The sequence below is a fragment of the Lethenteron reissneri genome, chromosome 24 (assembly GCF_015708825.2).
Source record: "Lethenteron reissneri isolate LAM-NWPU_2019-01 chromosome 24, ASM1570882v1, whole genome shotgun sequence".
Classification (NCBI taxonomy): domain Eukaryota; kingdom Metazoa; phylum Chordata; class Hyperoartia; order Petromyzontiformes; family Petromyzontidae; genus Lethenteron; species Lethenteron reissneri.
Genome location: NC_083802.1, coordinates 3449191 through 3476903, shown reverse-complemented (window position 1 = coordinate 3476903; position 27713 = coordinate 3449191). Strand labels below are relative to the sequence as shown.

General features: G+C 39.5%; 1 protein-coding gene across 5 annotated transcripts; it reads left to right on the top strand.

Annotated features, from left to right (window-relative positions):
- The first annotated feature begins 2686 nt into the window (after positions 1-2686).
- On the top strand, positions 2687-27673 carry POC5 (POC5 centriolar protein). 5 transcript variants are annotated; one of them, XM_061557986.1, is made up of 13 exons: positions 2687-2926; positions 6517-6660; positions 8077-8203; positions 11795-11944; positions 12509-12708; positions 15175-15351; positions 15938-16042; positions 16553-16732; positions 19574-19736; positions 20789-20940; positions 22437-22589; positions 25700-25903; positions 27503-27673. In XM_061557986.1, the coding sequence occupies exons 2-13, from the start codon at positions 6574-6576 to the stop codon at positions 27671-27673; spliced, it is 1869 nt and encodes a 622-aa protein (XP_061413970.1). In that variant the 5' UTR covers positions 2687-2926; positions 6517-6573. The 5 variants fall into 5 exon arrangements, with proteins under 5 accessions (XP_061413970.1, XP_061413972.1, XP_061413971.1 ...); XM_061557988.1 differs by having other exon boundaries at positions 2689-2926; positions 22437-22565; XM_061557987.1 differs by having other exon boundaries at positions 2689-2926; positions 3856-6660.
- Positions 27674-27713: the final 40 nt, after the last annotated feature.

Sequence of the window (27713 nt, the reverse complement as noted above, 5' to 3'; positions counted from 1 at the left end):
CCTCATTTTCATCTAAATAAAAAAAAAACTGTAAATCTGCTTTTCAACATTTAAGCTGTAAAGTATGTATGGTGAAATTATTTCGCACCATACGTAGCAAACCGTGCTAATCGGAAGTTTAACGCAAAATCACTTTGAAATCTAGCAATAACAATCTAGAAATCTTGTAAAAACAGTAACATACCATAGTCACAAGCTTTCTGTTTTGTTGTGGAAGTGGTATGAAATTCAACTATTTAAAAGTACAACAATTTATTTCACAGCAAATGCAAGCACTAAAACTTATATGGGACCATTTTGCCATAATCAAGAAATTAAATGATGAATCAATGTCTTTCTGGCATAAATACAGGTGTCAAGATATTCAGACACCAAATAGAGACCAATTACAAGCCATAAATTCTGCATGAACCACACATACCGAACTTGCAAACAAATATCCTTTAATAATTATGTATGCACTGTCCTTGAAACGAATTGGTCTACGCCAAATAGAGCCTCTTTTTAAATCCTTTATATTAAGTTCGCTTGCTTGCTTGCTTGCGTGCTTGCTTGCTTGCTTACGACCGTGCAAATCTTTCGGTCGTTTTTTAACCCACTTCCCGTGATCCAATCGAGCTGACATTTTCCACACAGACTCGTTGTGACAGACAATTAATGTTCGTGAAAAAAAAATTCAAAAATTTTACACTTTTTAGGCAAAAAAAAATGTATTTTACATTTATTCAAATAGAACTCATTCATGGCTTTGGCTGAACGTCACAGTATAGGAGCCCAGAGCGTAACCCCTCCACAGGCCGTGGCGGAGTAGTGCAGTTGGTAGCGCCCTCGCTTCCCATGCCAAAGGTCGCGGGATCGACCCCTGCGTCCTCCACAGGCGAATATATTTTAAATCCTTTATATTAAGTTCGCTTGCTTGCTTAGGACCGTGCAAATCTTTCACTCGTTTTTTAACCCACTTCCCGTGATCCAATCGAGCTGACATTTTCCACACAGACTCGTTGTGTGACAATTAATTTTCGTGAAATTTTTTTTCCAAAATTTTACACTGTTTAGGGAAAACAAATTAAATATTTAATTACCAATTGCTTAATACTGGCAGACAATCATCTGACCCATAGATTGCAGCCATCTCAAGCCAGAGGACGAGAGGACTCTAGCCGCCACGCATATAAAGGATTTAGAGTGAAAAACTTTGTTTTTACGGGTTTACTTGTTTGGCGTTATCTCACCAGTACGAGACCAAAGGCTGCCAAAAGTCGAGCAGTACAAAGACAATGCAAAACATCAACCATTATTAACTCGGGTTAAGCAGTTACATTTATGGGACCTTTCACCAGTCACAAGATATTGAATTATAGAAATAGGTGTTTATTTGGTGTTTCGACATTTTAACACCTTTATTTTATAGCCAAAAGGGCAAATCATTTTATTATAATTCCATCAATAACAACACAGTTGATGGGTAAACACGTAAGAACAAGCGAAAACGAACAACAGAGACACCAATGCCTGTAGACTACATTGGGGAATGTTGTTTAGTTTCTAGTTTTAGTTTTCTTGTATTTAATTGGGGGATGTTTCTTAAGTTTCTCGTTTTATTTCTCGTCTTTCTATTGCCATTGGATGTTGTATTTTTTCAGTTGGTGTGTCTGTTTTTAAGTTTATTGTATTTCTATGTGCATATAACTTTCTCGTGCCTCTGTTTTGATTTACGTTTTATTGACCATATTTATTGTCTCTGATTTCTTGTGTTTTTATCGCCCTGGGTCACGTTTCTTGTCTGTTTTATGTCTCTATAGACATGGACCATGATATTCCTATCTCTGTTGTGATTGTATCTCTATAACTCGGACCATGCTTCTTGTATCTCTGTAATGAATTATTGTCTCTATAGCTCTACGTTATTATCCCTTGTGTCTCTGTTATGATTCCTTATGTCGCTATAGCTCTGGGCCATGCTTCTTGTGTGTCTCTTATGATTCCTTGTGTATCTCTTATGGTTCCCTGTCTTTGTTATGATTCATTGTGTCTGTCATGCCCCCTTGTGTCTCTATAGTCCTCGTTCATGCTCCATTGTGTATCTCTTATGCTCCATTGTGTATCTCTTATGATGAATTGTGTATATATTATGCTCAATTGTATCTCTTATGCTCCGTTGTGTATATCTTGCTATCCATTGTATATATTATGCTCCACCGTGTGTCTCTTATGCTCAATTGTGTATATCTTATGCTCCATTGGGTATATCTTATGATCCATTATGTATCTCTTCTGGTCCATTGTGTATATCTTATGCTCCATTATGTATATCTTAGGATACATTGTGTATATATTTTTATTGTGTATCTCTTATGCTGCATTATGTATCTAGTATGCTCCGTTGTGTATCTCTTATGAATAATTGTGTATCTCTTATTATTAATTGTGTATCTCTTATTATTAATTGTGTATCTCTTATTATTAATTGTGTATCTCTGTTATGCCCCCTTGTGTCTCTGCAGCCCTGGCCCATGCTCCCATGCGTCTCTCAGTGGCAGTTGGTTGCTGCTTCTTGTGCAGCCGTTGCCCCCCCGCCGCCGCCCCCCCCCCCCCGGGGCTGCGCGTCTCGCGTTCCCATTGGTCACCGGCGGCGTTTCTTGGGTTTCTCGCGCTCTCTGATTGGCCAATCCCTTTCGCGTTTCTTAGGTGCCTCTTTGTTTTTGTGTTCAACCCGGCAGCGAGCCGCGAGTTCAAATCGGTCGACCCACGCCGACTTGAGGTGGCCTTGTTCGGAGCTCTTGATGAGAAACTCTTCGACTGTGATTATCATCGTCATCATCTCCTGTGTGCTCGTGCCCTGCAAGAGCCCACGGAGAGAGGTGCCGTCTTTGCCCGCAAACAGCAGGCGAAGTCGTCGCTCCAGCGCTGTGGAACTCTTGCCAAGGTAATGGACGAACGGCGCCAAGTTTATTATCTTTTTTTTCGCAACTACGCGGCCGCGAAGATTTGTTTGTAATTGTGTGGAAGTGTCTGGGCAAGGGTGCTTGTTATTTTTCTCGTTGGGTAAGTTGCGTTGGGCCACTTAAAAGGGAAACTAAGACGCTGCCCCCCCCCCCCTCAATATGTACCCGGTAATTCGCAGGATTCTAAGACGTTAACCGCTTGAGGTTTTATAATAAAGTAAACATTGGGGAGATGTGTCTTCATCATTCTGTACGTTGTGACCAGACGTGGGACACTTTCATCCGTAGTATACGTCTGCAATTTCGCCGACCAGATGGAGCGATTAAATGAGCCTCATCATGGTGCTGGCGTGGATTATTGATGAATTACATCCAGCAGTGGATTTGACGATGCATGGCTTGTGATAACATTCTTGGTTGTTTCGTAGCTTCGTTCGAAGGAACACACTTTTAAGGATTCGCTCTTGGCATCCCCGCATCACATCAATAATAATAGAGACTTTGTTTTGTCATTAACGAAGCTTGAAATCTCGTGTGATTCGACCGGGGACACAGTTTCGTACAAGGTGGTCCAGATGTCTTGTGACCCCCACCTCCTTATTTAATTCCCCTAAAATTTGTTTTGTTCACCAAGCTGTATTTAAACCCGAACATTTATTTGCAACGGAACAAAAATGTCAATTAATTTTGATTTAAAGCTGTCGTGACTGCAGGGATTTCATATTCTTGGTTATTTCGGTAAAGTCATGTAGAAGGAAAATACAATAAAATAATACAAATTTAAAACAATAAAAATGCTCACGACGTTTCGACTGCAACACAAGCAATTCATTGTTGGTGGGAAGGGGGTCACAAGACATGTTGAGCACGGCATTGTACTAACTACTGGGTGTGTTGTGTGTGTCTGTAGGAGGAGCTCAGCTGCTTGAATTTTGCCGCCGCTTCTGGCGCCACGCGGCGGCGGCTTCTCTCTGTGCCGAGAGCCTTTTTATATTGACGATCGCGAATGTTGAATTGGTGTTTTCGTTGTCTTTTGAAAGGGTCGCCCGAAACAAAAAAAACCCACCGTTAATACCGTGCGCGGGGTGAAAAATTATAATCTTGCGTTTATTAATGGGCGTTTTGTGCCAATACTGCCGTGGGGAATCGTCTTATGAGATGAATTCATTATTAAGGATCGTCTCGCATTCACATGCATTGCGGCTCATGAAATGTTTATGGGTTTTTTTTACTGAATTCGAAAAACATTGCTCTTGTTACTTGGGTTGCCGACCCATGATGTCGGAGAACTATCCATGGATGTGGATTTCACTGTTTCCTTTGAAGTCCCTTCAAGTTTGACCCCTGGTCTACACACTGGGGAGGGGGCAGCACTTTCTCAACCGCTTTGCCCACGGAGACGAGCTCGTCACATGGCAGTCAAACAGATTTTAAATCGCAGAGCTGGGGATTTGTCCAATTTAAGCACACAACCGTATTTAATGTGATACACTTTTTGTGAGACCGTCAACTCATTACTGTACATACACGAATAATAATCCGGTAAAAAAAAAGCGTCAGCCTGGATTTTATCTCCTAATCTCGGCCGCCCATCTTGGCGACATGAGCTTAGAATCACCTGTCCACCCTCGCTTTATACATGAGATGACAAATATTTCTATAACTTAATGTTTGTGCCCAGATAGTGAGAGAGTACATTTTTGACAAACAACATATTAATAGGTTGTGTGTCTTAGGTGTGTTTTAAATGCCAATGATAAATACAGTATTAGTACTGGATTTTATTGAATCCCCTTACGTTGTTTACTCCATCAAAGGCAATGCATCAAATTGCACGCAATTGAGACAGCAACAGTACAGTAATAAGTGGGTTTTTTTTAAGTACCTTTAGTGCGAGGACGAACCTGTGTATAGGTGTTTTTTTTTTCCAAGTTTGGAAAACTATTATAATGCAAACATAATTGCAGTAGTTATTGCCAAAAAATATTAGTCTTCAGATCCACGCATTTGTCAGCCATGGAGTTCAAAGGGATTTGTTTTAATTATAGTAGTTTGTAAAAATCTATGTATTATGGAAAAACATGTTCTGGAAGGTTTCTGTGGAACCAACCAATACCATTACCTTCTGAACATGAGACTTGTATACGAGTATTGATGATTGACACCTTCACAGAAACACCACTCCTCACCACTGACATAAAATTAGTTTTGGGATGTTCATTAAGTTCTCGTTTTCAAGACTTGTAATTTAAAATATTGCAGCCCAGCACATAGCTAACACATCTAATTTTGGCTTTACTCCAAGTCCCTTGGAACAGAATCGTATGTTGATTCAAGTAAAAATACAGAGTTCCTCTATTCTTTGCCCATCTCTACTCTCTATCTGACATTAATATTCCGACTGCTGCATCCCCTCGCTGCTCCAAACCAACGAATTTTCCATGAAAGGGAGGGAATTAAAAATATTAATTTTGGGTTTGCAAATGCAGGTTGTATATCTTGGGCTTTCAAACATAAGTCTGAAGCCTTTCATTTAGAAAAAAAATCTTTAAAAGGACTCTCAGGGACATCACCTAGTGATGTCACTGTAATGTATATCAGAATATTAATTTATACTGTAGGAATCCGATGAGCTATAAAGCTCTGTTTCACAGATGTCCTGTATATGTCATATGCATTATAATGCATACTGTAAAACAACAAAGAGTTGTGAAAAGAGACCACCTAAATGAAGTACAAATAAAAGCTTGAAAACATCAGTCAAGTATGGAGAGAAAAATAACAGGTAGTGAGAAATCAATAAACTAAAGAAGTGATAGACCAACACGATATACATGGAGACTATACTAAATCATGAAGAAATAAACAAGTAGATAGTAACAGCAACAACATAATGATCGGGTCGCGAGTCAGAGCCAAAAGTAATAAAAGTATATACAACAACAAAGTTTGGAGAGAAAGTAACTAAATTGGATCAATAAAGCAAAATACAATAATTTGACAGATAATATGAGTGGCTCATGGAATTGTTGGAATCACGTGTAGTTTCCGGGGAATTGTAAAAGCTTGCCATCTAGTGGCTGAACAGCTGTTGAGGCTATGACGCCACCAGGCTACTCCAGACAGCGTGTGCCGAGTCACAATGTGGCCTCACGCTAACGGACCAAACCGCGAGAATTCCATTTGAAATCAATGGTGATTCTACGTAAGATCCCTAGATTGTTGGAATTATTTTTTTTTACAGCCTAAGGATTGTCCAATATAATCTTCATTAATTTCAATGGAGACTTCTGAATCTCCATTATAACTCAAACAAAAAACATGCTCTGATAACATGTATTGTCTTTGGAAGTAAATGGGCCACACCAGAGACCGCTTTCTTTTAAGCCTAGTCTCAAAGTGTTAGACCAGAGAACGCCTATTGTTATATTTTAATACTGGCAAAGAAAGGTCCCAGTCTTTACACTGTCTAAATGTAAAATTTCCCTTTTTGACACTTAAGCCATAATTCACATGTGAATAACCAATATAATTGATGTAAACAAGTTGATTGGTTGAGATGTTTGTGCAGTGGGCAGTCCCCAGATTTACCTTCCTGGAGAGACAGGAGTGGTAACGCTGGGTTAGGATGTCGTCGGGGGAGGAGAGCTGTCGGCAGTCACCTGTTATACCTGGAGAGAGTGACCGAGGAAGCTCCGTCTCATCCGACTTGCAGGTAGTGTTTTTAGTGTTTCTTAGCTCACCAGATGTGTAGGTTTATTGATGGTTCGTTGCATAACTTATTCGTAAGCAAATGTGCTTCAAAACCAGTTAATAAGACGTCAGCAATTTTGCAGCTGCTGCATGGAAATTAAATTATCAACACCAGAGAGAGCTTTCTGCTGTAATATAGATAATAAACACTTGCTGACATATTTTGCAACATGCATTATGTGGTGGTGTCGGTTCCAATTTCAAATTCGATAGCAACAATAATGCACTTCCCAACTTAACTGTACTTTAGTTTCTCTTGTAGATGAAATATTGTAATCTAAATCAATTTAATAGCAAGTCACATTGATGATATAAAGTGCCTTCCACGTTTGAGGTTTTTAAACACTTATGAAGATTCATGGATTTTCCATTCACCTACTTTGACTTTCCATGCTGCATAGTGTATAATACATGATATTTTTTACATAAACTTATACAATAAACTGCACTTCAACTATATTAATAGAAGCCATCTTCCAGTATACGCTTGACACATTGAATATTTGCAATAGCATTTGTAGGATAGATGCAGGCAATTTTTGTACTTCGTACAAGTGTTTACTATAATTGTAATGTAGTAAACAGTGGACCTGATTAACTGCATTAAATGGAGGTTGAATTGTATTTAAGTATGCGTAGCTCAGCATGAAAACAAATCAGCCTGGCCACAGTCTGGCTACAGATGACAGTGGGAACAGATGAAGAAATAGGGCAATGAGAAGTAAGGCTATGGTGGAGAGTGCTTTGATTATATTTTTTACATTTGAAATAGCATTAGTCTTATAATCAGTAACAAATATATTGGCTGCGTTGATAAAGTTTTATTGTTCAATGTACAATGGTGAAAAATAGAAGTGTTTGGGTTTAAATGTAGGTATGCATCTAGAGGTTTGCTTTGGGATAGTAGTTGCCTTTGCTATACCTACCCCTGCCTCATTAATGTGAATACATGTGTAGCGCAAGGTTGGCCCATGGTTGCTGTCAATTACGTTTTAAGTAATATATAAAATATATATATTTAGGAATGTTAAATTACTATGCATCTACTATAAAAACTCCATGTAGTATAAATGGTAGCACAGAAATGTACTTGTAAGGGAATCATATACTGCATAAAGCTTGATAAAATAAGTAAATATTACGTGAAGAAATATTAAGTGTTCACATTCTTATCAGACCTCCCTCTAAAGTGAACAACCATAATTTCCGTGTAATTTGTAGCTAGAAAAATGGAACAACATACACAGGGGAAAAATAAAACCCAAACGCAATATAAATTGGAAGGCATTTGATAGAATTGCCTTCGAAATCAAAATGTGTTAAACTGTGGAGTGCAATTCAGGAATGGTGTTTCTCCTTGTGGACTTGTACTATCTAGGAAGAGTACGAGGAGCTGTTGAGGCACGCTGTGGTGATGCCCAAGTGGGACGCCACCAGACCCCTTCCCAGACAGCACGTGCCGAGTCGTACTGTGGCCACACTCACCGAGGACCAAACCACACCAGGTGTGACCTCCGGCCCCTGGGCCACGGTGACACTTTTAAAAAGGACCTGGCTATGTTTAAGGGGCCAGGCAGTTGCTGTAGTGGTATAAAAGCTGTTTTAGAGGCTCAGGTATCATTACTAAGAGCCTGTAGACACACCGGCTTGCTGCCATGGTTTAAAGGGCATACACTTGATTCCGTATAGGGTACATACGGTAACACACAACTGTGTAGTCTCATGAAGTGTGAATTGTTAGTCTCATTTTCATATATTTAATGGTGTTAAGTGCATGATATTCACTCACGTAAAAGTACTTATTTGCTAACATCATTCTAAGTGCTGTAGATAAGTGCATTACATTTTTGACTAGAGATTTAATGCACTGATATAGTAAAAGTTTACTTAAATAATTGAGCTTTAAATGCTTTGTTCTACAAAAATACGTAATTATTTTGATATTTTGGTTCAATGATTGTTTGTGCAGAGTGCATTAACTATAGAATGTTATTGTATACAGCAAATCCTTGCCCATCGCAGGAGTTACATTCTTGAAAATAGCCTCAATTGGCAAATCAGCACCCCGTAAACTCAAAAGGCAAATGAGAAAACTAGAATTTGGTTCGCGGTTTACAATACGACATCCCCTCATTTTGTTTGGTGTTACCCTACATCAACCCAAACGTTAAACAGGAAGTATTTTGAACGTAAAATATGATTAATATTTTCTAGTGTTACATATGACTTGTATGATAAATGTATAGAATGAAAATTTCTTAATGTAGTGTACAATGCTGTACACATTGTCCATGTACAGTGCTGTACACTACACAAATAAAAATTGTGCCTCACAGGAGACTTGGAACATGTGACCTGGGAACCATGATGGGCCACTTGGGAGATAGCACATGTTTATTGTAAAATTTAAATCACAGTTCTTATGATTACTGTTGTTACATTGTTTTCATAGCGTTATTTTGGTTATTTCGAAAACATATGGGTAATCTAAATTGTATTATGGTTGTTATTGTTTGACTTTCATCACACTGGGATTTTTGCACACAGCGGTTTTTTTTAGGGAGATTTGCTGGTTTATCCAGGATGTTTCTGTTGCGTGTCGTCGCTTTAAGATGTTCTCCGTTCATATTTAGTTTGTTGCGTTTGCACCCGACTTAAGAGCCGCATGGCTCACAGGGCTATACCAAATAAATGAAACTTGAATGTGTTCCGCAGAAGCAGCATCATCACGAGCAGTGCAGTTACAATGCATACAGGAATCTTGCAGTCAACCGCGAATGGTCGAGCCACGGGCACGTTTGGCGAACTGTACCTCAATAAATTTGGTGCAAAACTGTGAAAGCTAAACCCACGAGAGGAAAGGGTTTGCTGTCCGGTAGTATTTATAAAGCACAAGCAGCAACAATATCTGACATTAGCTACAGTTATCTGCCTACTCTGCCTAAATTCCTATGGCAGGCAATGCAGATTAACAACCATATTTTTCAGTTTTGCTGGTTTATCAGGAGGGCAGAATAGGGCTCAGTTTTGGCACTTTGTAGATGTGTATGCGCCTTCACCATTTGAGGTATACAAATGCAACCTGGCTAATGTACAGTAGATCTAATTGCACACTTTATGAAAAAATAGGGATGATTTTAATGTTCAGCTCATGTTAGTTTTTCTCTGTCAAAACAATATTGTACGTTTTGTTTTGTATAACTTGTTTTTTTGCCATCTTCATATACATTGTGAACCGATATTGTACTCCGCACCTTTGTATAGAATGTATTGAGTTCTCTTCTGGAGCCCAATGCATCAATAAAACCCGTGCAAGACTTTGGTCATACTTCCTATCTAGAACTCAGTGCATCAGCAGAAACACGTGATATTGCTAAATGGCTGAGAAATGACATAGACCTTAATCTGAAAACCTTCAGTGATATGTATTGACCTCTAGGATGTCCGCTTTAGCAGTACAGATTAATTAGTGGTTTTACTCAGCATTTACTCAATATGCCATTAGAAATAGGGAAGGTAAACTTTAGTGGAGCTATTGTTATATTTTAAGTCCAGTCATTAATTGCCAGGATGAGGTCATCTCTCAAGTTGATGGCCTGTTTTATATTGCTTGCCTTACTTATAGTCAAGCCTATGATCTGGGTGGTGCTCCGTATGTGCTAGTCTTCCATTAATCGTGTTGTCTACTATAATTCATGTCTGGTAATTGTAATACTCATGAGACCATAGGTAGATTGTTATATGCTACATTGTCATGGAATGGCCCTGTCATCTAAATGTTTTCAAAATTATCTGCATTTGTTTAAAAATAGTTAATGTGGTGATTGTATTTTGCTAAAGAGTATACTTTGCTTCAGCTCTTGAAACACATACTCTGGATGAAGTCATGTTCCCTACACATTTAAATCACTCATTGGAGAAAAATACCAAAGCTACATGTTACTCTTCAGCAGTTTCATACTATCATAATTACATTTTGAGTATCTTTGCATGGAGGATATTGAGTTCCTTCATGAAATATACTAGCAGAGCCACGTGTGGCATTGGTAAATGAACCTGAAATGACAAGACATTTATCTTATAAGGTTAAATGGTTTTAATACAACCTCTAGGCTGTACTATTTTTCAAAATAACTTCAGAAATGGGGACGGTAAAATTTAATGTAAGATGTACTTTTGCTGTATTTTAAAATGTTGGTCATACGAGTGTGCACATGTGTGTGAATCTTACCTGGTGCCTCATGGGCGACATTTTGCTAGCTTTAATGCTTAGGAATGTAAATACAAATGCTTTGTTCCTGGTTGACTGCGATGGTGAGGCACCTCACCATGGCCTGAAACTCAAGCACTTGAAATGTAATATTAAACATGTAGATCGTCGATAATTATCTGGCGGCTTTGGGGGGAAGGGGGCACCGGATTTTAAAAATGCCGGATAATGACATCATTATTTACATTGGCTTGTTTTTTAGCTGTTGTATAAATGTTTTTTTGTGTTTTTAATTTGTTTATTATATGAAATTGGCATAAATAAATATAAAAATAGACAAATAAATATCCCAATGTAAAAAGTTACTTTATTTACTGTACCATACTTACCACTCCAATATCGAAGACTGCACGGGCTGATGTACGTACTACGCTGTTATTTCAATGACATGTATATGACGATCGCCGGACTGTTGCGAATGCCCAATTACACGAACTTCTCGCCGGATCGCACTGCGAAAATTTTTTTTTATCACTGGTTATTAGTCATGAAAAATGTTATATACGTGCAGTATTTTCATTGTTTAAATTGTTATATGTATTGTATAATGTACTGTATATAATATTTGAAGCTGAAATCAAGCATCGCTACTTCTTTTGTCACGCAAATGGTGCCAACACATGGTGCCGATCGCAGGACTGTGGAGCGGTTTTCACGGATCGGCCCGGGACTGCCACATGATTAGATCCAGAGGATTAAAGATTATGAATTCACATCTTTTGGATCCTACCAAAGACCACAGCTGTTCTGTTCCCTGTTGAGTCTTATTATTTTTCTCATGTAAATAATGTACACAGTAACCTACAAATTCTGTATCTTTTGTCAGCACTGGCTATGGAAGAGGCAACGCAAGGCAGACAGCAGCATGCATCGTCCACCTCTGAGAAAACAGCACCAGGCAATGACAATGTTACTTCATCCGTCATCAGACAAGAGCAACGAGAGAATGGCTCTGAGCCACGAGAGTCTGCACCCGGTACAAAATGCACTCCGAGTTAATATCCGAAAGCACATGACATTGCGGTGTTGTGCTCATTATATTATCCTGCCAGCACTAATTGATGCATCTTGTTGAACAATATTACATTTATAATGTGTAATTGTCGTGCAAAGAGATGGAGTCACTTGGAAATGCACAGTCTTTCTCAGCTCTTTAATATAAATAGTATTTTGCCAATTAAAATGGAAATTTCTGTAACATAAATGTAATGTCTGCTTACTGAAACATTTAAAATATGATTTAAAGCTTTCGTGACTGCAGGGATTCATATTATTGGTTCTTTCGGTAAAGTCACGTAGAAGAGAAACAATAACATAATATAAAATAAAATTCTCACGACGTTTTGACTGCAACACAAGCAATCATCATTTTATTGTTTTATTATTTTATTGTTTCCCTTCTACGTGACTTTACCGAAAGAACCAAGAATATTTAAAATATGAATAACTTAATTGCAATTTCTCTAGCCACGCAGTTATGTGGAAGAATGTGTAGTGTTGAGCAGAATATGTTTAATCATCTACGTCACATCCCCCACAGTGCCCGTTCCTCTGGCAAGTCAACTGCTTCTCCAGACCCTCGGCAGGGTCTCTCCAGAGTCGGAGGAGACAGGAGGACCCACACTGCTTGGTCAAGACTCCCACTTAAACCAAGATGAAGTTAGAACCCAGCCACTCCTCCCAGCTGACAAATTGGAAAGAGTTGGGGATATACTGGACACTTGGTATTCCAACCTCAAGGTACGAACATTGATAGTAAACCATTGAAATTTAAAGCAAAATAATATTTGTATGTACACCATCTAACTTGACACCGAGTTCAAAAGCTCCGCATATGGGCCCTTAAAATGTTTCTCAAACCTTATTTATGAAAAATATTTTTTATATAACGGATAGTTCTCCCATTGTATTCATTGAAATGTAGTTTCAATGCGAATTGTAAACCAATTTAGCAAACATGGAAAATATGTACACTCTTTCAAGCATTGAGTACAATGCTGAAGTTGAAAGTAGAAATGCTACTTTACAATAGGAAGGACAACACACTGTTGATGGGGGCCTCATTACTCAATGCAATATATATAATCGACTTATTACTTTAAATTGGAAATATTCTGTTCTATTAATTAAATTGTTACTATCTTGACTTAAAGCTTTCGTGACTGCAGTAATTCATATTTTTGGGTCTTTTGGTAAAGTCGCGTAGAAAGAAAAAAATATCACGACGTTTCGATCGCGACACAAGCAATCGTCATCAGGTGAAAAAATTGATTTAACCGCCTCTACGTAGAGGGTTTCCACACAACTATTAGATCATGTAACAAACGTCGAGACAAGAAGGCTCGTCTGATTGAGTCGCTCAACTCTCTGAGTTACATTAACAGGCTAAATGTCTCACTAACACAGCCACCGTTGCTCGTTGGCCTCGTCGTGGAGGAGCTCAGCTCTCCGTATCTTACATTTACATGCAAATTTCATCTCTAGCCCTGCCCACGTCGCTTATGACCCTTGGGCTTACACCCATCTCTAACCTTTATAACACCCTGCCTCAGCAGCGCTCCCACTATAATTTTTTTCCTGCCTCAGTAGCTCTCCCACTTTTTTCCCCTGATGACGGTTGCTTGTGTTGCGATCAAAGCGTCGTGATATTTTATTATTTTTTATTATTATTTTTCTATCTACGTGGCTTTACCGAAAGACCCAAAGAATATGAACTTGTTACTAGTAAAGTATCCAAATATGGTGTCATATACAGTATTAAACATACTGTTATCTTTCTAATATAGTTCCATGCCATGGAATATTATTACTTAAATATAACTAGCTAATAGGAATAATATGCTGATTACATCAAATTACAAGAGGACTTTATGTCTGTTTAGTGACATCGCGGATGTCACTGTGGTGCCGGCCCTAGAGAGGCACGGTGTGCAATATGCTCGCATCGCGGACATCACGAATGTAGCGACATCGTGTATGTCACTGAGTAATGCCGGCTCTCGCGAGGCACGGCGTGCGATGCGTTGTCATCGCGGACACCCTGTAGATGGGTGTAGTAACAGCCCTAGAGGGGGCTCGGTGAGCGCTGGAATAGCTCTCAGTGGCACCACGCGTGGCGTGCAGTGCTGACTCCTACAGGAGGGAGTGTGAGCGTGTCAGCAATGGGATGAGGTTACCCTAGGCCATGGCACTCTGGTTGACCCTGGAAGGCACGTGACAAGTAATATCTACACAGGGGCCCCAGGTGGGGGCTAGGGGGTGGTCACGTGTCGGGGTGAGATCCTACGGGAAGGGTCGAGAGACGACCCGAGGTTTCTCTAAGGTGGTTGTGGCCAAGGGCGGGGCCAGCCACAACTCAGGAGCATATAAACCGGGTCCCCACAGTGACCGGGGTTGAGCGTTGCTGTTGTCATCTGAAGATCTACGTTCTACATCCAAGGAGTCGCCAACACGTGGACGTGGACCCAAGCCAGGGTCCTGTCCGTTGTAGCTACTCCCAGTAACTAGCGTAGTTAGCCTGGTGGTCCACCACCATAGGTTATCTGGTAAAGGGGCAGTAACCCCTTTGTGTTAATGTGTTGGTGTTAATAAATATGCATTGCCTCCAAAGAGTACTCTGTGACTCAGTTGAATCCACTACATCTGTTTTAAAGATGAGGTGTACATGCAACTTGGAAGTTCAGAATAGAATGTTGCGAGAAAAAAATTGTAGATTTAACCAGGAATATAAGGTTGTGATGGTGGTCAACATGTTCTAGGATGGAATATGACAGATAACTGAGATAAGCATTCGAGTTAATACCCAGAGGCCAGTAAGAGTAAGATATCAAGCCGGATGATGGAATACTGTAAGAGGCGGCAGACCTTGGAGGCCAGGTGTTGACTTCTGTAGTGATGGGATCTAACAGAAGGGAGAAATGATAAGGATTAATCGCATGAATGACATTACCGTTACTGACCATGATTTTAACCTTTTATACCAATGTGTTCAATGTTAAATGCAGGACTGGGTTAATTCGACATTGAGGCTCTAATTTGAAAACATATATGATTTGAAAACGTGTTCTATGTGTTACAAATGTGACAATGTTGATCACCGCTTGGCTGTATCCTAGCCGTCAACTCTTTTACTACAACCTAACAATCGTGACTGCAGTTTAGAAGTCATTGTATCTGTAACTGCAAAATTATTTGTCCTTTGTTTAGAGAAATGTTCTGATGGAGCTGGGTCAGTGGATGCAGTCCACGCAGCAGGAATACAAGAAAGAGGCTCGGGAAGAGCAGGAGAGGCATGCGGCTGAAGTCGCTCAGTTACATGCCCAGTTGGGTGACCTACGCCAACTGCTGCACACCTTTGACAAATCTGTCAAATGCAAGGACCAGGTGAGGCTAAATGTTTTAAGGCCTTGTTAAAACTTGACAGCACCACATTATATCGATGTCGTAGCGATGTGTTCATGAGCTGGATGCATATAGTTGTATTTTGCAGCAAAATGCATAAAAATATATCAGCCAACAAAGTGCATAGAATAACCTCTGTAAAATGTGTATCTTGTGATGACTGATTATACATTCCCCATTTTAATTTCCATCGTAAAACTATGTACAGTCCATAGAGTGACACCTTAGAAACACTAACTTCTCATTCCATGTATTATGTAGTTCACTATTATTTTAACCAGACTTAAACATGCCATCGTTATTGCAAAAACCTCTAACTTTGTTTAATGTTTTGAACCTTTTAAATGAGCAGTGAAGTATTTTTTCTGCACACCTTAGGCTAGGTCCAAACTTGATTTATAATCGCCAGTCCAAACAAAAATATGCATTCTGCAGCCATATTTTATTGTAAAGATATTGATTGCATTGGTGTAGAAAATGTATTACACTTTTGATAAGAGGTATTCCTTGGTCCACGATTGGTAACGTTTCAAGATGATTTATTTGGAAAATGCTTTAATTATCACAGGTGATCTCAAACCTGACAAACGGACTGCAGAAGGAAAAGGAGAAAATGGAGAAACTGCGGGCATTTACACACTGGAGGCTTCGACATGCAGATGAACAGCAGGAGGTGATTTTCCAGATTTTGTGCCATGGAATTACTGTTGCATAATCAATTAAACCCCTTCAGTGATTAATTCCTGGGCCCAAATTATCATTGTAAGGGGGGATGAGAGAGGCTCAATATGATTTGTATCTTTTTTTGTAAGTGACCTTTTTTAGAAATTAAATGTTGTATTGTTGATGACACATTTGATAAGACATTTGATTTTTCAGTAAAATTGGGCAGAGGACTTAAAATCATCTCTATATATGCTTGCAATGCTTTCAAAGTATTTACTGATACATAAAAAAATGCAACATATCTTGCGTGAAATCTTGCTTTTTATTTATTTTCTTGGAAAGCAGCATTTTTGTTATTTGTGCATGTGCACCACTGCCACCAATAGTTTCAGTGACGTTCAACTGGTTGCAAAAATCTTGAAAATAATAGGGCTTTTACTTTGGTTGAAAAACAAGACGTTGCCAAAAGGAATAGTGGTATTGTGTTCAATCGTACGTGTTACTTGCCATTGTTCAGGTGTTTTGTAGCCGCCTGGCAAGGCAGCACTATCACCGAGCGCTGACAAAGAAAGTGTGGGCCGCCTGGCACTCGCTCGTGGAGATACGCTGGCAACAGCGTGTGGAGCGCGCATGCCAGGCCCGTGCGCAGGAAGTTTGCATCCAAGTGGGCAATGACTACGAAGCCCGCATCATTGCGGTATGGCAAAAATATATAAGAAACTAACACGCATGCTAAATATGTGCTTATTTTTTATCTTTATCACAGGTACATATTCATAATAATGATTTTTGGGTTAGATCGTGTGAATATAAATGTGTCGTTAACCCACCACCACCCGTCACAGCCAATTAGTAAGGTTTGTCACGTAAATAAAACGTGCCAATGAGCTTACCACTTCAGCGCATCGGTGTGATGGCGAGTAAACTCACAAAATTTGCAATTGAGTGTGACATTGCCGCTGGTGATTACAACCAGCTTCATCAGGCGACTTGCCAGAATTGTGAAGTCTTCCTGCTTCCGGTCTTCAAAAGAGCAGTGTGATGTCATCACTGAGCTTCGGTATCAAATTAACAAGTAAATATCTCTGATGGGATCTTAATTGTGTGGAGTGGTGGTTAGAGCTTTGCACCACGACCCCTAAAACATGAAGTCAATTACTGGCGACGGCTCACAATGTTGGCGAGTGACAGCTGAACCGGTGTAGCTTCCCTCGCCTCCCCTTTTCGTCAGTCCATATTGACCAGCAAGGTGTGGTATGATCAAGCAATCTCCACAACTGACATGTTGTTGGGAGGCCTTCATCCAGCAGTCGATTGACAAAGAGATATTCACTTTTTGTGTGGGGTTTTTAATATAATTGTTTTTATATAAATGGAGACGAAATAACAAGTTTGTTCATTCTTAAACATTTTAATGTTTACTAAAACAGGATGCTTATATTCTTGACCCAAGTGTTAAAAGGAATTATCTTGACGTTTAACCCTCCTGAAAATGTTTTGAGATTAGGTGAGGCTTTACTTTTTATTTATGACTTTTTACATGCAGTATTTGTCTAATCGATGATGTTCATATTATAGCAACTTAAGCCACTTTAACTGATTGAATAGTAAGCCCTATCTTTGTAGACATTTAAATGTGTGTCCTTGTAATGCTTTCAAAGTATTTAATATTTTTAAAAGATTTTTTTATAAATACCTTTGACAGTAATTTGCTGACCTCGTTGGCAGGTTACTTATATCCATTACACTATTATTTCAATATGATGGTGCTCAATAAAATAGAGCATTTTAAAGTATATAAGCACGCAATAGGTTCCACCACCAGGGGGCCTGCAATAACTTGTATTCCCTTATATAGCCACCACTTATTCAGCTCCCATTTCCACAATTAGCCCTTTTGCGTCTGATGTAACACAACTTGTCTTCGTGTATTTCTGCACCGTTTTGTTTTTTAAATGCTGTGGTATCCGCCTATGCTTAAAATAAATAAGTAGGTAAGGATTTTTTTTTAATGCTCTAAAAGAAAATAATATGCATACATCAATGAATATGTTTGAGGAAACACGAGATGCTTACAGAACTAGGCACAGCAAATAATTGTCCTTTATAAATATATGTAAGAGCAAAAGGAGGTCTAAATGTGTATGTTTATTTCTGCAGTGGCACATAAAGTTCAGAGAAGAATTCCTCGAAATGGCCAATCTTTTGAACAGAGATGAACCACAAGCCCTCCGTGTAATGATTGAGAAACATTGGTTAGCCAAATGAAATATAAGGGCACCACGGTGGCGAGATGCTAAATACCTCGCCTGGTATGCAGGATCATGGGTCCGATCCTGTCCTGACACCTGGTGGATATTTGGAGTTTTTTCAGGTCCTCCAATTTTTCCCTTCCACATTTAGAAATATGCATTTAGAGTATTTGGCTGCGATACAATTACACTTGATAAGCCACTTCGTTGAGCCATCTTTTGTGGCCAGGTTGCTTCTGAAAAAAGAGCTACATAGCTCATTGGGCCTTACCTGGTAAAATAAAAAATAGTTTCGTAGTAATCTTCACAAAGCAGAATGCTTAAAATCTGAAGTGGGAAGTAACCTTCGAAGCTTAGAACATTAGAAAAAACAGCATATATATTTTATGGATCGCTGGAGTGTGATATTTAGCCTACAGTATTGAATGATCCGTGGCCAGCAAACGCAGAAGGGACTGGACATCACAAAGCAGCATGCATTAGAGAGCGGCATAGAGTGGAGAGCATTTGCCACGAGAATCGGAAGAAAGTTGTTGCCCAATTAAAGAAGGACGGGGATTTAAAAGCATGTTGCGCTTTGGAGGGATAGGTTTATTGAGAATTTCATGGAAAGTGGTCTTCCAGACATTTGCTGAAAAATTAAAAATAAGCCGATTAAAATGGTGCTGCATAAGGGATCACCACTGATGGTTTATAGCATGTACAAGTTGACCATTTATGAATTTACCTGATGCAAATCTAAGCAGTTAGAATAGACATTGGAATAGTTTTAAGTAAGGACCAGTCAAAATCAAGAAACATGTTAAGGAGGTATGCTTTCATAAGATTACATAAATTACTTTGTAAAGTATAGAGGGCAAATGTAGTGTGACGTTACAGGTGTTTGAGTTGGGGGAAATGTCTGTTACTGCATTAATCATAGAACTGAGCAAGTTTTCAGTGTTTGAATATACATGCCAGGAATTTAATGGGTGGGAGATGTAAACAAGTTGGAAGTTTGCATATAGAAAGTGAATGGAAAGGATTGTAGATGTGATTAAGAAAAGGTGGTGGCTGTAGTGAGTGGGGCTTGTGTGCCCGGTGGGGAAGATCAAGTTACTAAGGGAGGCATTGGAGTGGGCACCCAAAGATTTGGTGGGTTTTTGAACAGAACCCCTAAAGGTTGTGTTCACTGGAATAGTTGTGGCATCCAGCAGAAGGAGCAGGAGGCGATGAGAGATGTTGTGGTATGGAAGGCATTGCTTGCGGTTACCTCTTTAACTTGATTGGTTGTTTACAATGAATAGTTGAACGAGGCCTTGGTGGAAGCTCAGGGCAAGATGGCGCAACTGCAGGGAGAGCGGGAGCACTACAACGAGGCGATGAAAAAGGCATTCATGCGCGGCGTGTGTGCTCTCAACTTGGAGGCCATGAGCATGTTCCAGGACAACGAGCGCAGATTAGAGGCTGGTGAGTGCGGGAACAGCACCTGTACACACAGATTGATCTGGATGAATTATGGTGGAGTTTGTTGTGTCTGTGATTAAGATATTGAGCGAAAGCATGATTTGTCATCATGATGGAGCCAATCCTTATCTATGTTCAAAATTTAATCAATTATGGCCATGTGTGCTTATCAGCTGCGTGGCACGCTTTAGTGCATTTGTGGAAAATACAGTGCTGACGTAGATCTAATTGTGTGGGCCAGAGCCAAGCTACACCCATGCTGCAGCATCTTTATAAACTTGTAAGCAATGACCATTACCTTGTAAGTGAGTCGGCCTACCTATCCAGATGGCAGGCAAGAAAAGACCACCATTGGAACCTCCTTTGCCAGTAGCAAAATATGATAATTGGTGTTTTACCCTTTATCTGGAAACAAAACTGACACTTTTTTTGCAGTCTCGGGTGTGGACCAATCAATTTCAAGCACAGTGCATACATTATCAGAGTTGTATTTTTATTTGCATTCCAACCGCAGGTATTGTGGTCAAAGCAAACATGACTCCTTGTAAAAAAGGTGTCAGTTTTGTTGCCAGATAAAAGGGTAAAACACCAATTATCAAGAAAAGACCAGTTTATGGAAACTTAACTGACGTGACAAAAGTAGTTTCGGTTTGGTGTTCTCAAGTGGTAATGTGATCGCCTCTGTCAATAACTACACTGTTTTCTTTTTTTTACCAATAGAATACATTTTTTAAAATAATTTTAAGCTACTATTAAACATTGCTGAAAACATAGTTAAAATGCAGAACATAGTTCTACTTCGCTTTCATCACCCCATCTCGGGAAAATGTGTCCTCATTGCTTCAAGTCTCATTTGGTAAGAATAATCAGGGGCAACGGTTGGAAAGGGCAGGGTCTGCTTAGGTATGTCGAGCAGCTGGGATCATACTGTTCATGATGCATTATTATCCCAGCACAGGTTGTTGTTGGCCTGCTAAAAATGAGTCAAGAAATGTTGAAGGATCATAGGCTCTCGTGTAAATGATGGCCGGATGTTTGGGTGGCGTGTTGTTTAGGTGTGCATACAGCACCACATTTTGGACCACCTGATAGCGGGAGTGCTGCTGGGGGTGGTGGACCCTCAGATGTTCAATTCTCTCAACAAACCGACTTCTCTGAGGGTGGAGGTGCAGCTTTGGCTGAGAACAGCTGTGGCCGGGAACAAATGGTAAGTTGCCCTCCTTTACTTGAGGCAAAATAATGAATTATCCACTGGCATGAGTTAGGGATGTAGTGAAAATTAAATAAATTAATGTGCTGTAGTTAAACATCTTTGATTTGCTTTCTGTAAAAAAGCAACTTTAAAAGAAAACGCAACCCAGAAAATAATAAGGTATTATTGTGTTAGCAAACACCATTTATCCATAGCAATGCATCGATTATAATTTATTCCTTTTAAAAAAAGCAAGTAAATTACCTATGAAATCATGGACTCTTGGAATCAACACAGCCATCCCAGGTTTAACATGTCCTGGTGGGCATCGACTTCCATTCGCTTGATATGGCGGATTGCCACTGAACATTGCCATGCATGTGAAGAGAAAGTTCTGCTCCCACAATGCACCGTGCTTAGAAACATGCAGTGGTTACAGCATGTACAATGAGTATGATACATTATGATGACGCTCCTGAAAGGCACGTGATCATCATTTTATTATTTATCATCATTAACAAAGCTCAAAATGTACGACTCAGAGTCCAGGACTCAAAACCTAAGTGTGAGGATGTAAGTAAAGATGTAATTATTACCTTGGTTGTGCTATTCTTTTACGGAAGTTGTTAACTTATGTTTTAAGTATATGGAACTTGTAAGACAACCTTTTTTGGCTTTGGTTAAGTTTGTCATATCTATGTTGGAATTGAATTTTTAAAATCTAACTTTAAAGCAATTTTAAATAACTCTTAATTCTCTGCACTGCAGGGAAGCAAATTTGAATATTTTGCATCGTATTTTTCACGTCAGCTTTCCATTTTTTACAGTTACCATTGACAAAAGATCCAAACTTAGTGACACTTAGAGCCATTGTTTACATTGGTGAGAGATTTAGATCCTGGTTGCTTTTGTGGTTTTTGCACACTTACATCTGAATTTGTGGTACATCCATTTAAATTCAGTCTTCCAAAGAATGATTTGTTTATTATTTAACACTGCTTGCATATCGTATTCATGTCCATGTAAAGCACTGTTATTTCAACATGCACAATTTGACTAATCATTCAGTTCATCATATTCCATCGTGAATGCATGTTATTGATTGCTATATTTATTTCTTTTACAGAATAGGGATTTTCAAATCATATCGATCATGTGAAATAATTGGCATATGCATGATTGATTTTATCATATGGAACCTGCTCACCATTTAAGCAGTACTTTAATTTATTGAGTCGGTGATGTTATTCTGACAGAACTGAACATTTCCATGGAAAATTTCAAACTCGGTTTGCAAGACCCTCTGATATAAATCGTATAAATCACAGTCGCATACGACTTGATGCGAGTGTGATGTATAAATGAAAGGTAATTCTTGGAAATACTGACAGGGAAGAGGAAGAAAAAAAACACAAGTCATGAAAGTTTTCCTGGCTTTCCTTGTGAACAAACCACATAGTGAAGGGCTTTCCTCTGATTAAGGTATTTATTGAGTGCATGGTTTCTTTCAGGTATCTTTACCATTTGCTGCTGGTGGCTCGGTCACCTGCCCAATGCATGCTACGCTGCTCACAGAAATAAGTGCACCACCAAGTCATGGTACCCCAACCCTCGGAGCTCCACTTCTTGATCATGCGTCGGTGCGAGCGTCTTCTGAAAAAATTGTAAACACCGATTTGCATTTCTGTCCGAAAGTCGATTGTGTACAACGACATCTGCCTAACACTTGCATGTTTTCATTCTGTATAGACATTCAATGACGTAATCTAAATTCCTAACATGTACCTCGGTATACTTTTGCTCGTAACTTGTATATTTAACTAAGCCTGTTTTAGCACTTTTTCCCATCTAATGTGTTCTGTTGGTGTAATATGAGCATTTATATGACCATTACTTGCTTGTTCTACCCAACTTTAGTTCTTGTTCTTTTTAACACCATTAATAATGTTCACGTGCTTCTCAAATTGGTTGAGCATCTGTCTAGTGAAGAGGATGAGCAGGAAGAGATGTAATAGTCTGTAGAATGTTTGATTAGTGAGAGTTTTTGTTTCAAGGAATGTGATAATGTAAGGAAAATATTAACATCATTAGCCTTGGATGTTGACCAAACAATGAGTGATTTGACAGAAATGAATCAATATCGTATCGGCTGAGAACCTGTAATAATGTGATTAAGTTATCAGCTAGTATGTATCCCAGTTCTCATTCAGTCCTACCCATTCATTGAGTGCCTCTATCTTTGAAAAAAGTGGCTTAGGTATTTCGCATAGTAATATAAAAGTCCTTAACAGAAATGTGAAATCCATAATAGAGGTTTTTGGGTTAGATCGTGTAAATATATAAATGTGTTAATACTCGCCACCACCCGACACAGCCAACTCGTAAGGGTTGTCACGTAAACAGAACGTGGCCAATTCGTCACTCGTACAACACACCGGTGTGTTGGAGAGCCAAGCCACAACATTTACAATCTTGAGTACGACGTTCCGCCAGTAATTACAACTAGCTTCATCAGGCGACAGCCAGATTTGTGGAGAAGTCCACCTGTTTCGTTCCTCATATAGAGGCGCAGATGTGGTGACCACGCTTCTGCGCTCTTGCACAATGTGGGGGGGGGGGGGGGATTACTTAGGCAATGTACATTATGCATGTGCATTATGCGAGCCCTTTGAAATGTGAAAGTTTAGATGTGTGAGATCAGCTAATTTGTATAATATATTTATTTCAGACATGCCACCCAGCAACGGTTGTAATGAAGCTAGTAGATAATGCCAAAGCAGCAATTAATCACTTAAATACCTTCAGATATACCGGTCATTCAAAGATCACACTCATATGTAGATGTATATGTACACTAGCATGTATATTTACAGGAAACAAAGACAGACTCGACTCTACCATCCAGTTTTAATAAACTGACATAATTCAGAGCTATTGAAGTAGTGTTTCCAGTTTTTAAACACTGCTTTTGCCACGCACCTGTCACTCCATGCAACCCCAGTGACAGGCACTGTCCTAGGAATGCATGTTGGTGCATGCTTGTTATATCCAGTGCTTTGGAGACGAGACTTGGTGGATTGCTGAGATCAGTGAAACAGATTGACGCTATACTGTATTTACTGTTTACAAATATGAATTTAACGTACATTTGAACTGCCTGCAGTTACGTTTTTAATATAATTTAGTTTTTTTTATGTATTGCTAGCTTTACTACCCGGCTTCGCCCAGGACTTGGATTGTTGTCAAGGATTAATTTCATATTCCCTTATATTTAACTGAAAAACCCTGAAAAAAATTGATGCTTGCAAGAAATAAAAAAGCCGAAACAAATCAATTTAACTAAATCGGATGTAATTCACTGAAGGAAATTCAACCTTAACCCACTTACACATAAGGTCGATTTAGGCAACTTGGGAAGGGAATAACGTGGCGAGCTGAAAATAGTCGTATTCATGACAGCACAAGCTGTGCAAATTTCGTGACGTCAGAGCTCAGCGTTCGAGAGTTTTTGCTGCTTCACACAAACAGATGTATTTTCTGCTTTATATTTAAGAGCGAGCTGAAAATAGTCGCGTTGACTTAGAACATCGAGACAGCTATGCCGCGCATTTGTGCGGAATACACGGCCAACGTGAAGGGTTGGGGGGGGGGGATGCGTGACGTCAGCAGGCACACTGCGTAACGCTGCCGCATGCATGCAACATCACAGCTGTGATGTCACTGCTCACTTGCCGTGCAAAATATATCCATTATTGCGCCCCCCCCAAAAATACAAAAGTCTATTTTTATACTTTTTGCATTGTGTACAGTCTGGAAGCTACCCACATGCCAAATTTTAAGTTTGTTGCATGTCGGGAAGTATGCTAAACATTTCGAATAGACACACATTCACAAATTTCCCTTTTGTATATATTGATTATACAATATTGTCATTGCCACACCTCAGCTCCATGCTGTGTTTGTGCGAGAGCCCAGCCTAATTGGGCCCTTGCTTTCGTGATGCCTGACGTCACAGGGACTGCTGGAACTGTCAAGTTGCTGTAGATGTGAATCTACCTACTAGAACTAAACAGCTCCATTAATCTTTCTTAAGTTTGAAACCTGAAGTTTTATTAAAGTGTAAGTTATTGCAGATATCTCATGGGTAATCGCTCGGCAAACATGTAAAGATTTGTATATACATTTTTTTATATGAAATACTTTTGACAGGATGATTCCAGAAGTCTTATTTTGGTTGAATTTAAATTTAAAAACTACTATACATAAGATATCCCTCATTGACTTCTCATCAAATAGTGCTTCTTTTATATTACCCAAAAATGTATAATTGGCTGAGTTGATCCCAGACTGAGATTTGAACTCACAAATGTATTATTGAGTCATACCCTTAAACTACAGTGTCAGTTGGCTGGATCATTTATTTCCACCTGTATTACGGATCATTGATTACTGAGCAATAATAGAACTTGGTGTTAATGTGCAAAGCTTTGTGTTGCCACGGTGGCGAGATGTTAACTACATCACCTGGTATTGACCCTGATGCCTGTATATTTGAAGTTTTGCACGTTCTCCCCCGTGGTCGCGTGCATTTTTAGAAACATGCGTTTTACTGTATTTGGCTGCTATAAATTTCCACGTGATAAGCCACTTCGTTGAGCTATCATTTGTGGCCAGGTCGCTTCTGAAAAAGAGCTTTGTAGGCTCAGTGGGCCTTGCCTGGTAAAATTACAAAGATAGTTTAACAAGTGGCACATGTTCTATCGTCTCCCTCCAGCCACCAGCACGAGTCGTTGGTGGTGCTCAGCAGAAGGCAGGGCGTCCTGCGTCAGCAAGGCCTCCATCATCGTTTCCGGCCGAGCGGCTTGGGCGTGCAAGCAGAACAGCAGTGGAGCCTGCTGCAAGATTTGGCCGGGGCATGGTGGGGCTGGCACCGCCAATGAGCACCGTTGTGATTGAACGGCACCACCCGGTCACAAAGGTGCGTTGGGGTCGTAGGCTAAATAGATTGGGGGATTCTTTAAGCTGTAGCAGGATAATTTAATCGGCTCTTAAGACGTAAATTAGTCCATGTAGTCCAGTGCATTTACATTCTCAACATTGAGCTCATGTACATGAAATTATTTTCTTTTTTGCACGGATGCTTAGCAATTTGTGCTGCTGAACTATTAGTATTGTAAGGGTCATGTTCAAAGTTTATAAGCAAACCAGATCTTAATTTAGAAGAATGTTCCAGTACTTTGCAAATGCATGTTGCTTAAGCAAGTTATTTTCTAATAACGGTAATATATGTATTAGATTATGAAAATGGTTATTACCAGCGCAATACCGCAAGACTTGAATAATTGATTATGTTTGCATTTTGGACACATAAACCTGTACGAATTTTAAAACCTCACAACTATTCTAGATGTTAAACATCCTTCAATAATCAAAGGTTCTATAGTGAGGTTCCTTGATTGCCTCTCGCCTCTGAGATACTGGGTGAGCAGTCGCCTGTGGTTGAATTGGGTTCTGACATGTCGCGGAAATTGATGGGCTGAGCACAGTTACTCAAAAGTAATTTTAATGTCTTGTAGAAATACGTTGTGGCATTTCACAGATCACAGAACTATTTGAATACTTTTGAATGACAGTGGTATCACCTCCAAAAAATATTTCTGCAACATGTAGATTTTGTGTCCACAGTGGTAGCAAATAAAAAGAAATATATAAAAATTCCAATGTTGAGAACCAAAAGTTTAGTTGATTAACATTCAATATGCAGTGGAAAAAGTTACACCATCTATCTAAGAGGCTTATAATGGAAAAAGTAGTTTAGTGATATCATCTGGTTGGGGCTGTTCCTTGACATAATGTGATCTTCACAGGCTGCGGGAGTTCTAAATTAACCTTATTCACCTAATGGCGTGGTACCATTATCACAATGTCCTGAGGTGAAATAAAAAAAGATTTCTTTACTTGAATAAGAGTGATTGAGCCTCTAAAATTGGAGAAAAAACTGATTACATACCCTAATCAGCATGCATATGTAAGAACATCCTGGATAAATGTCAAACCCAGCTACTGCCATTTCTCAAGAGTCTTGTGATATGAAACTTCATCTAGTTCCACAAAATGTGGAACATGTCAGCAAAGTAAAATTCGTGATCAGTATAGTTACAAAAAGTAATGTAATTACAACCAAAGACCAATCAAAAATAAAAACATTCCACTGAATTTCATGAAAAGGAGTAAGACCAGTATGTAGAAAGCAAACAAAAGCAATAACATGATTAATTGTACTAATAGCAACAAGATTACTTAATTGTTAATGATAAAATAATCACATTTTAGTTAACTCAGTTGTGTAATCATTGTATTTTTTGCTGACGAGTAGTATTTTTTTTAGCATTAAGTCAATTACATTTTTGGAGACACTGCTTTCCAGTGTCTCCAAAAACTGGGCGTCTCATTGCCACGCAGGTTTACGGTGCCCACCATGACCGCAAGGGTACATTACAACCGCAAAAGCGCGTGAAAAAAACAACAGATGACCGACAGTGTGGCATTTCTTCTGTTTTTTTTTTGTGTGGCACAGCAAACGGTAGGACACGCCACGGCCATGCGACACCCACGTTCCGCTTCGGTGCCAGTCGGCGCCGGTGCTTCAGACGGTAAAGCGCCGGGGCCCGGCGCAAAGGGTGGCGGCGCCGTTAGCGGCGGGGCCCTTTCATCTTCAGGCGCGCACACCATCAGGGTGGTGGATTAACAGTGGCGTGTGTACAGCTTGCGCTCCCCATCAATTGCAA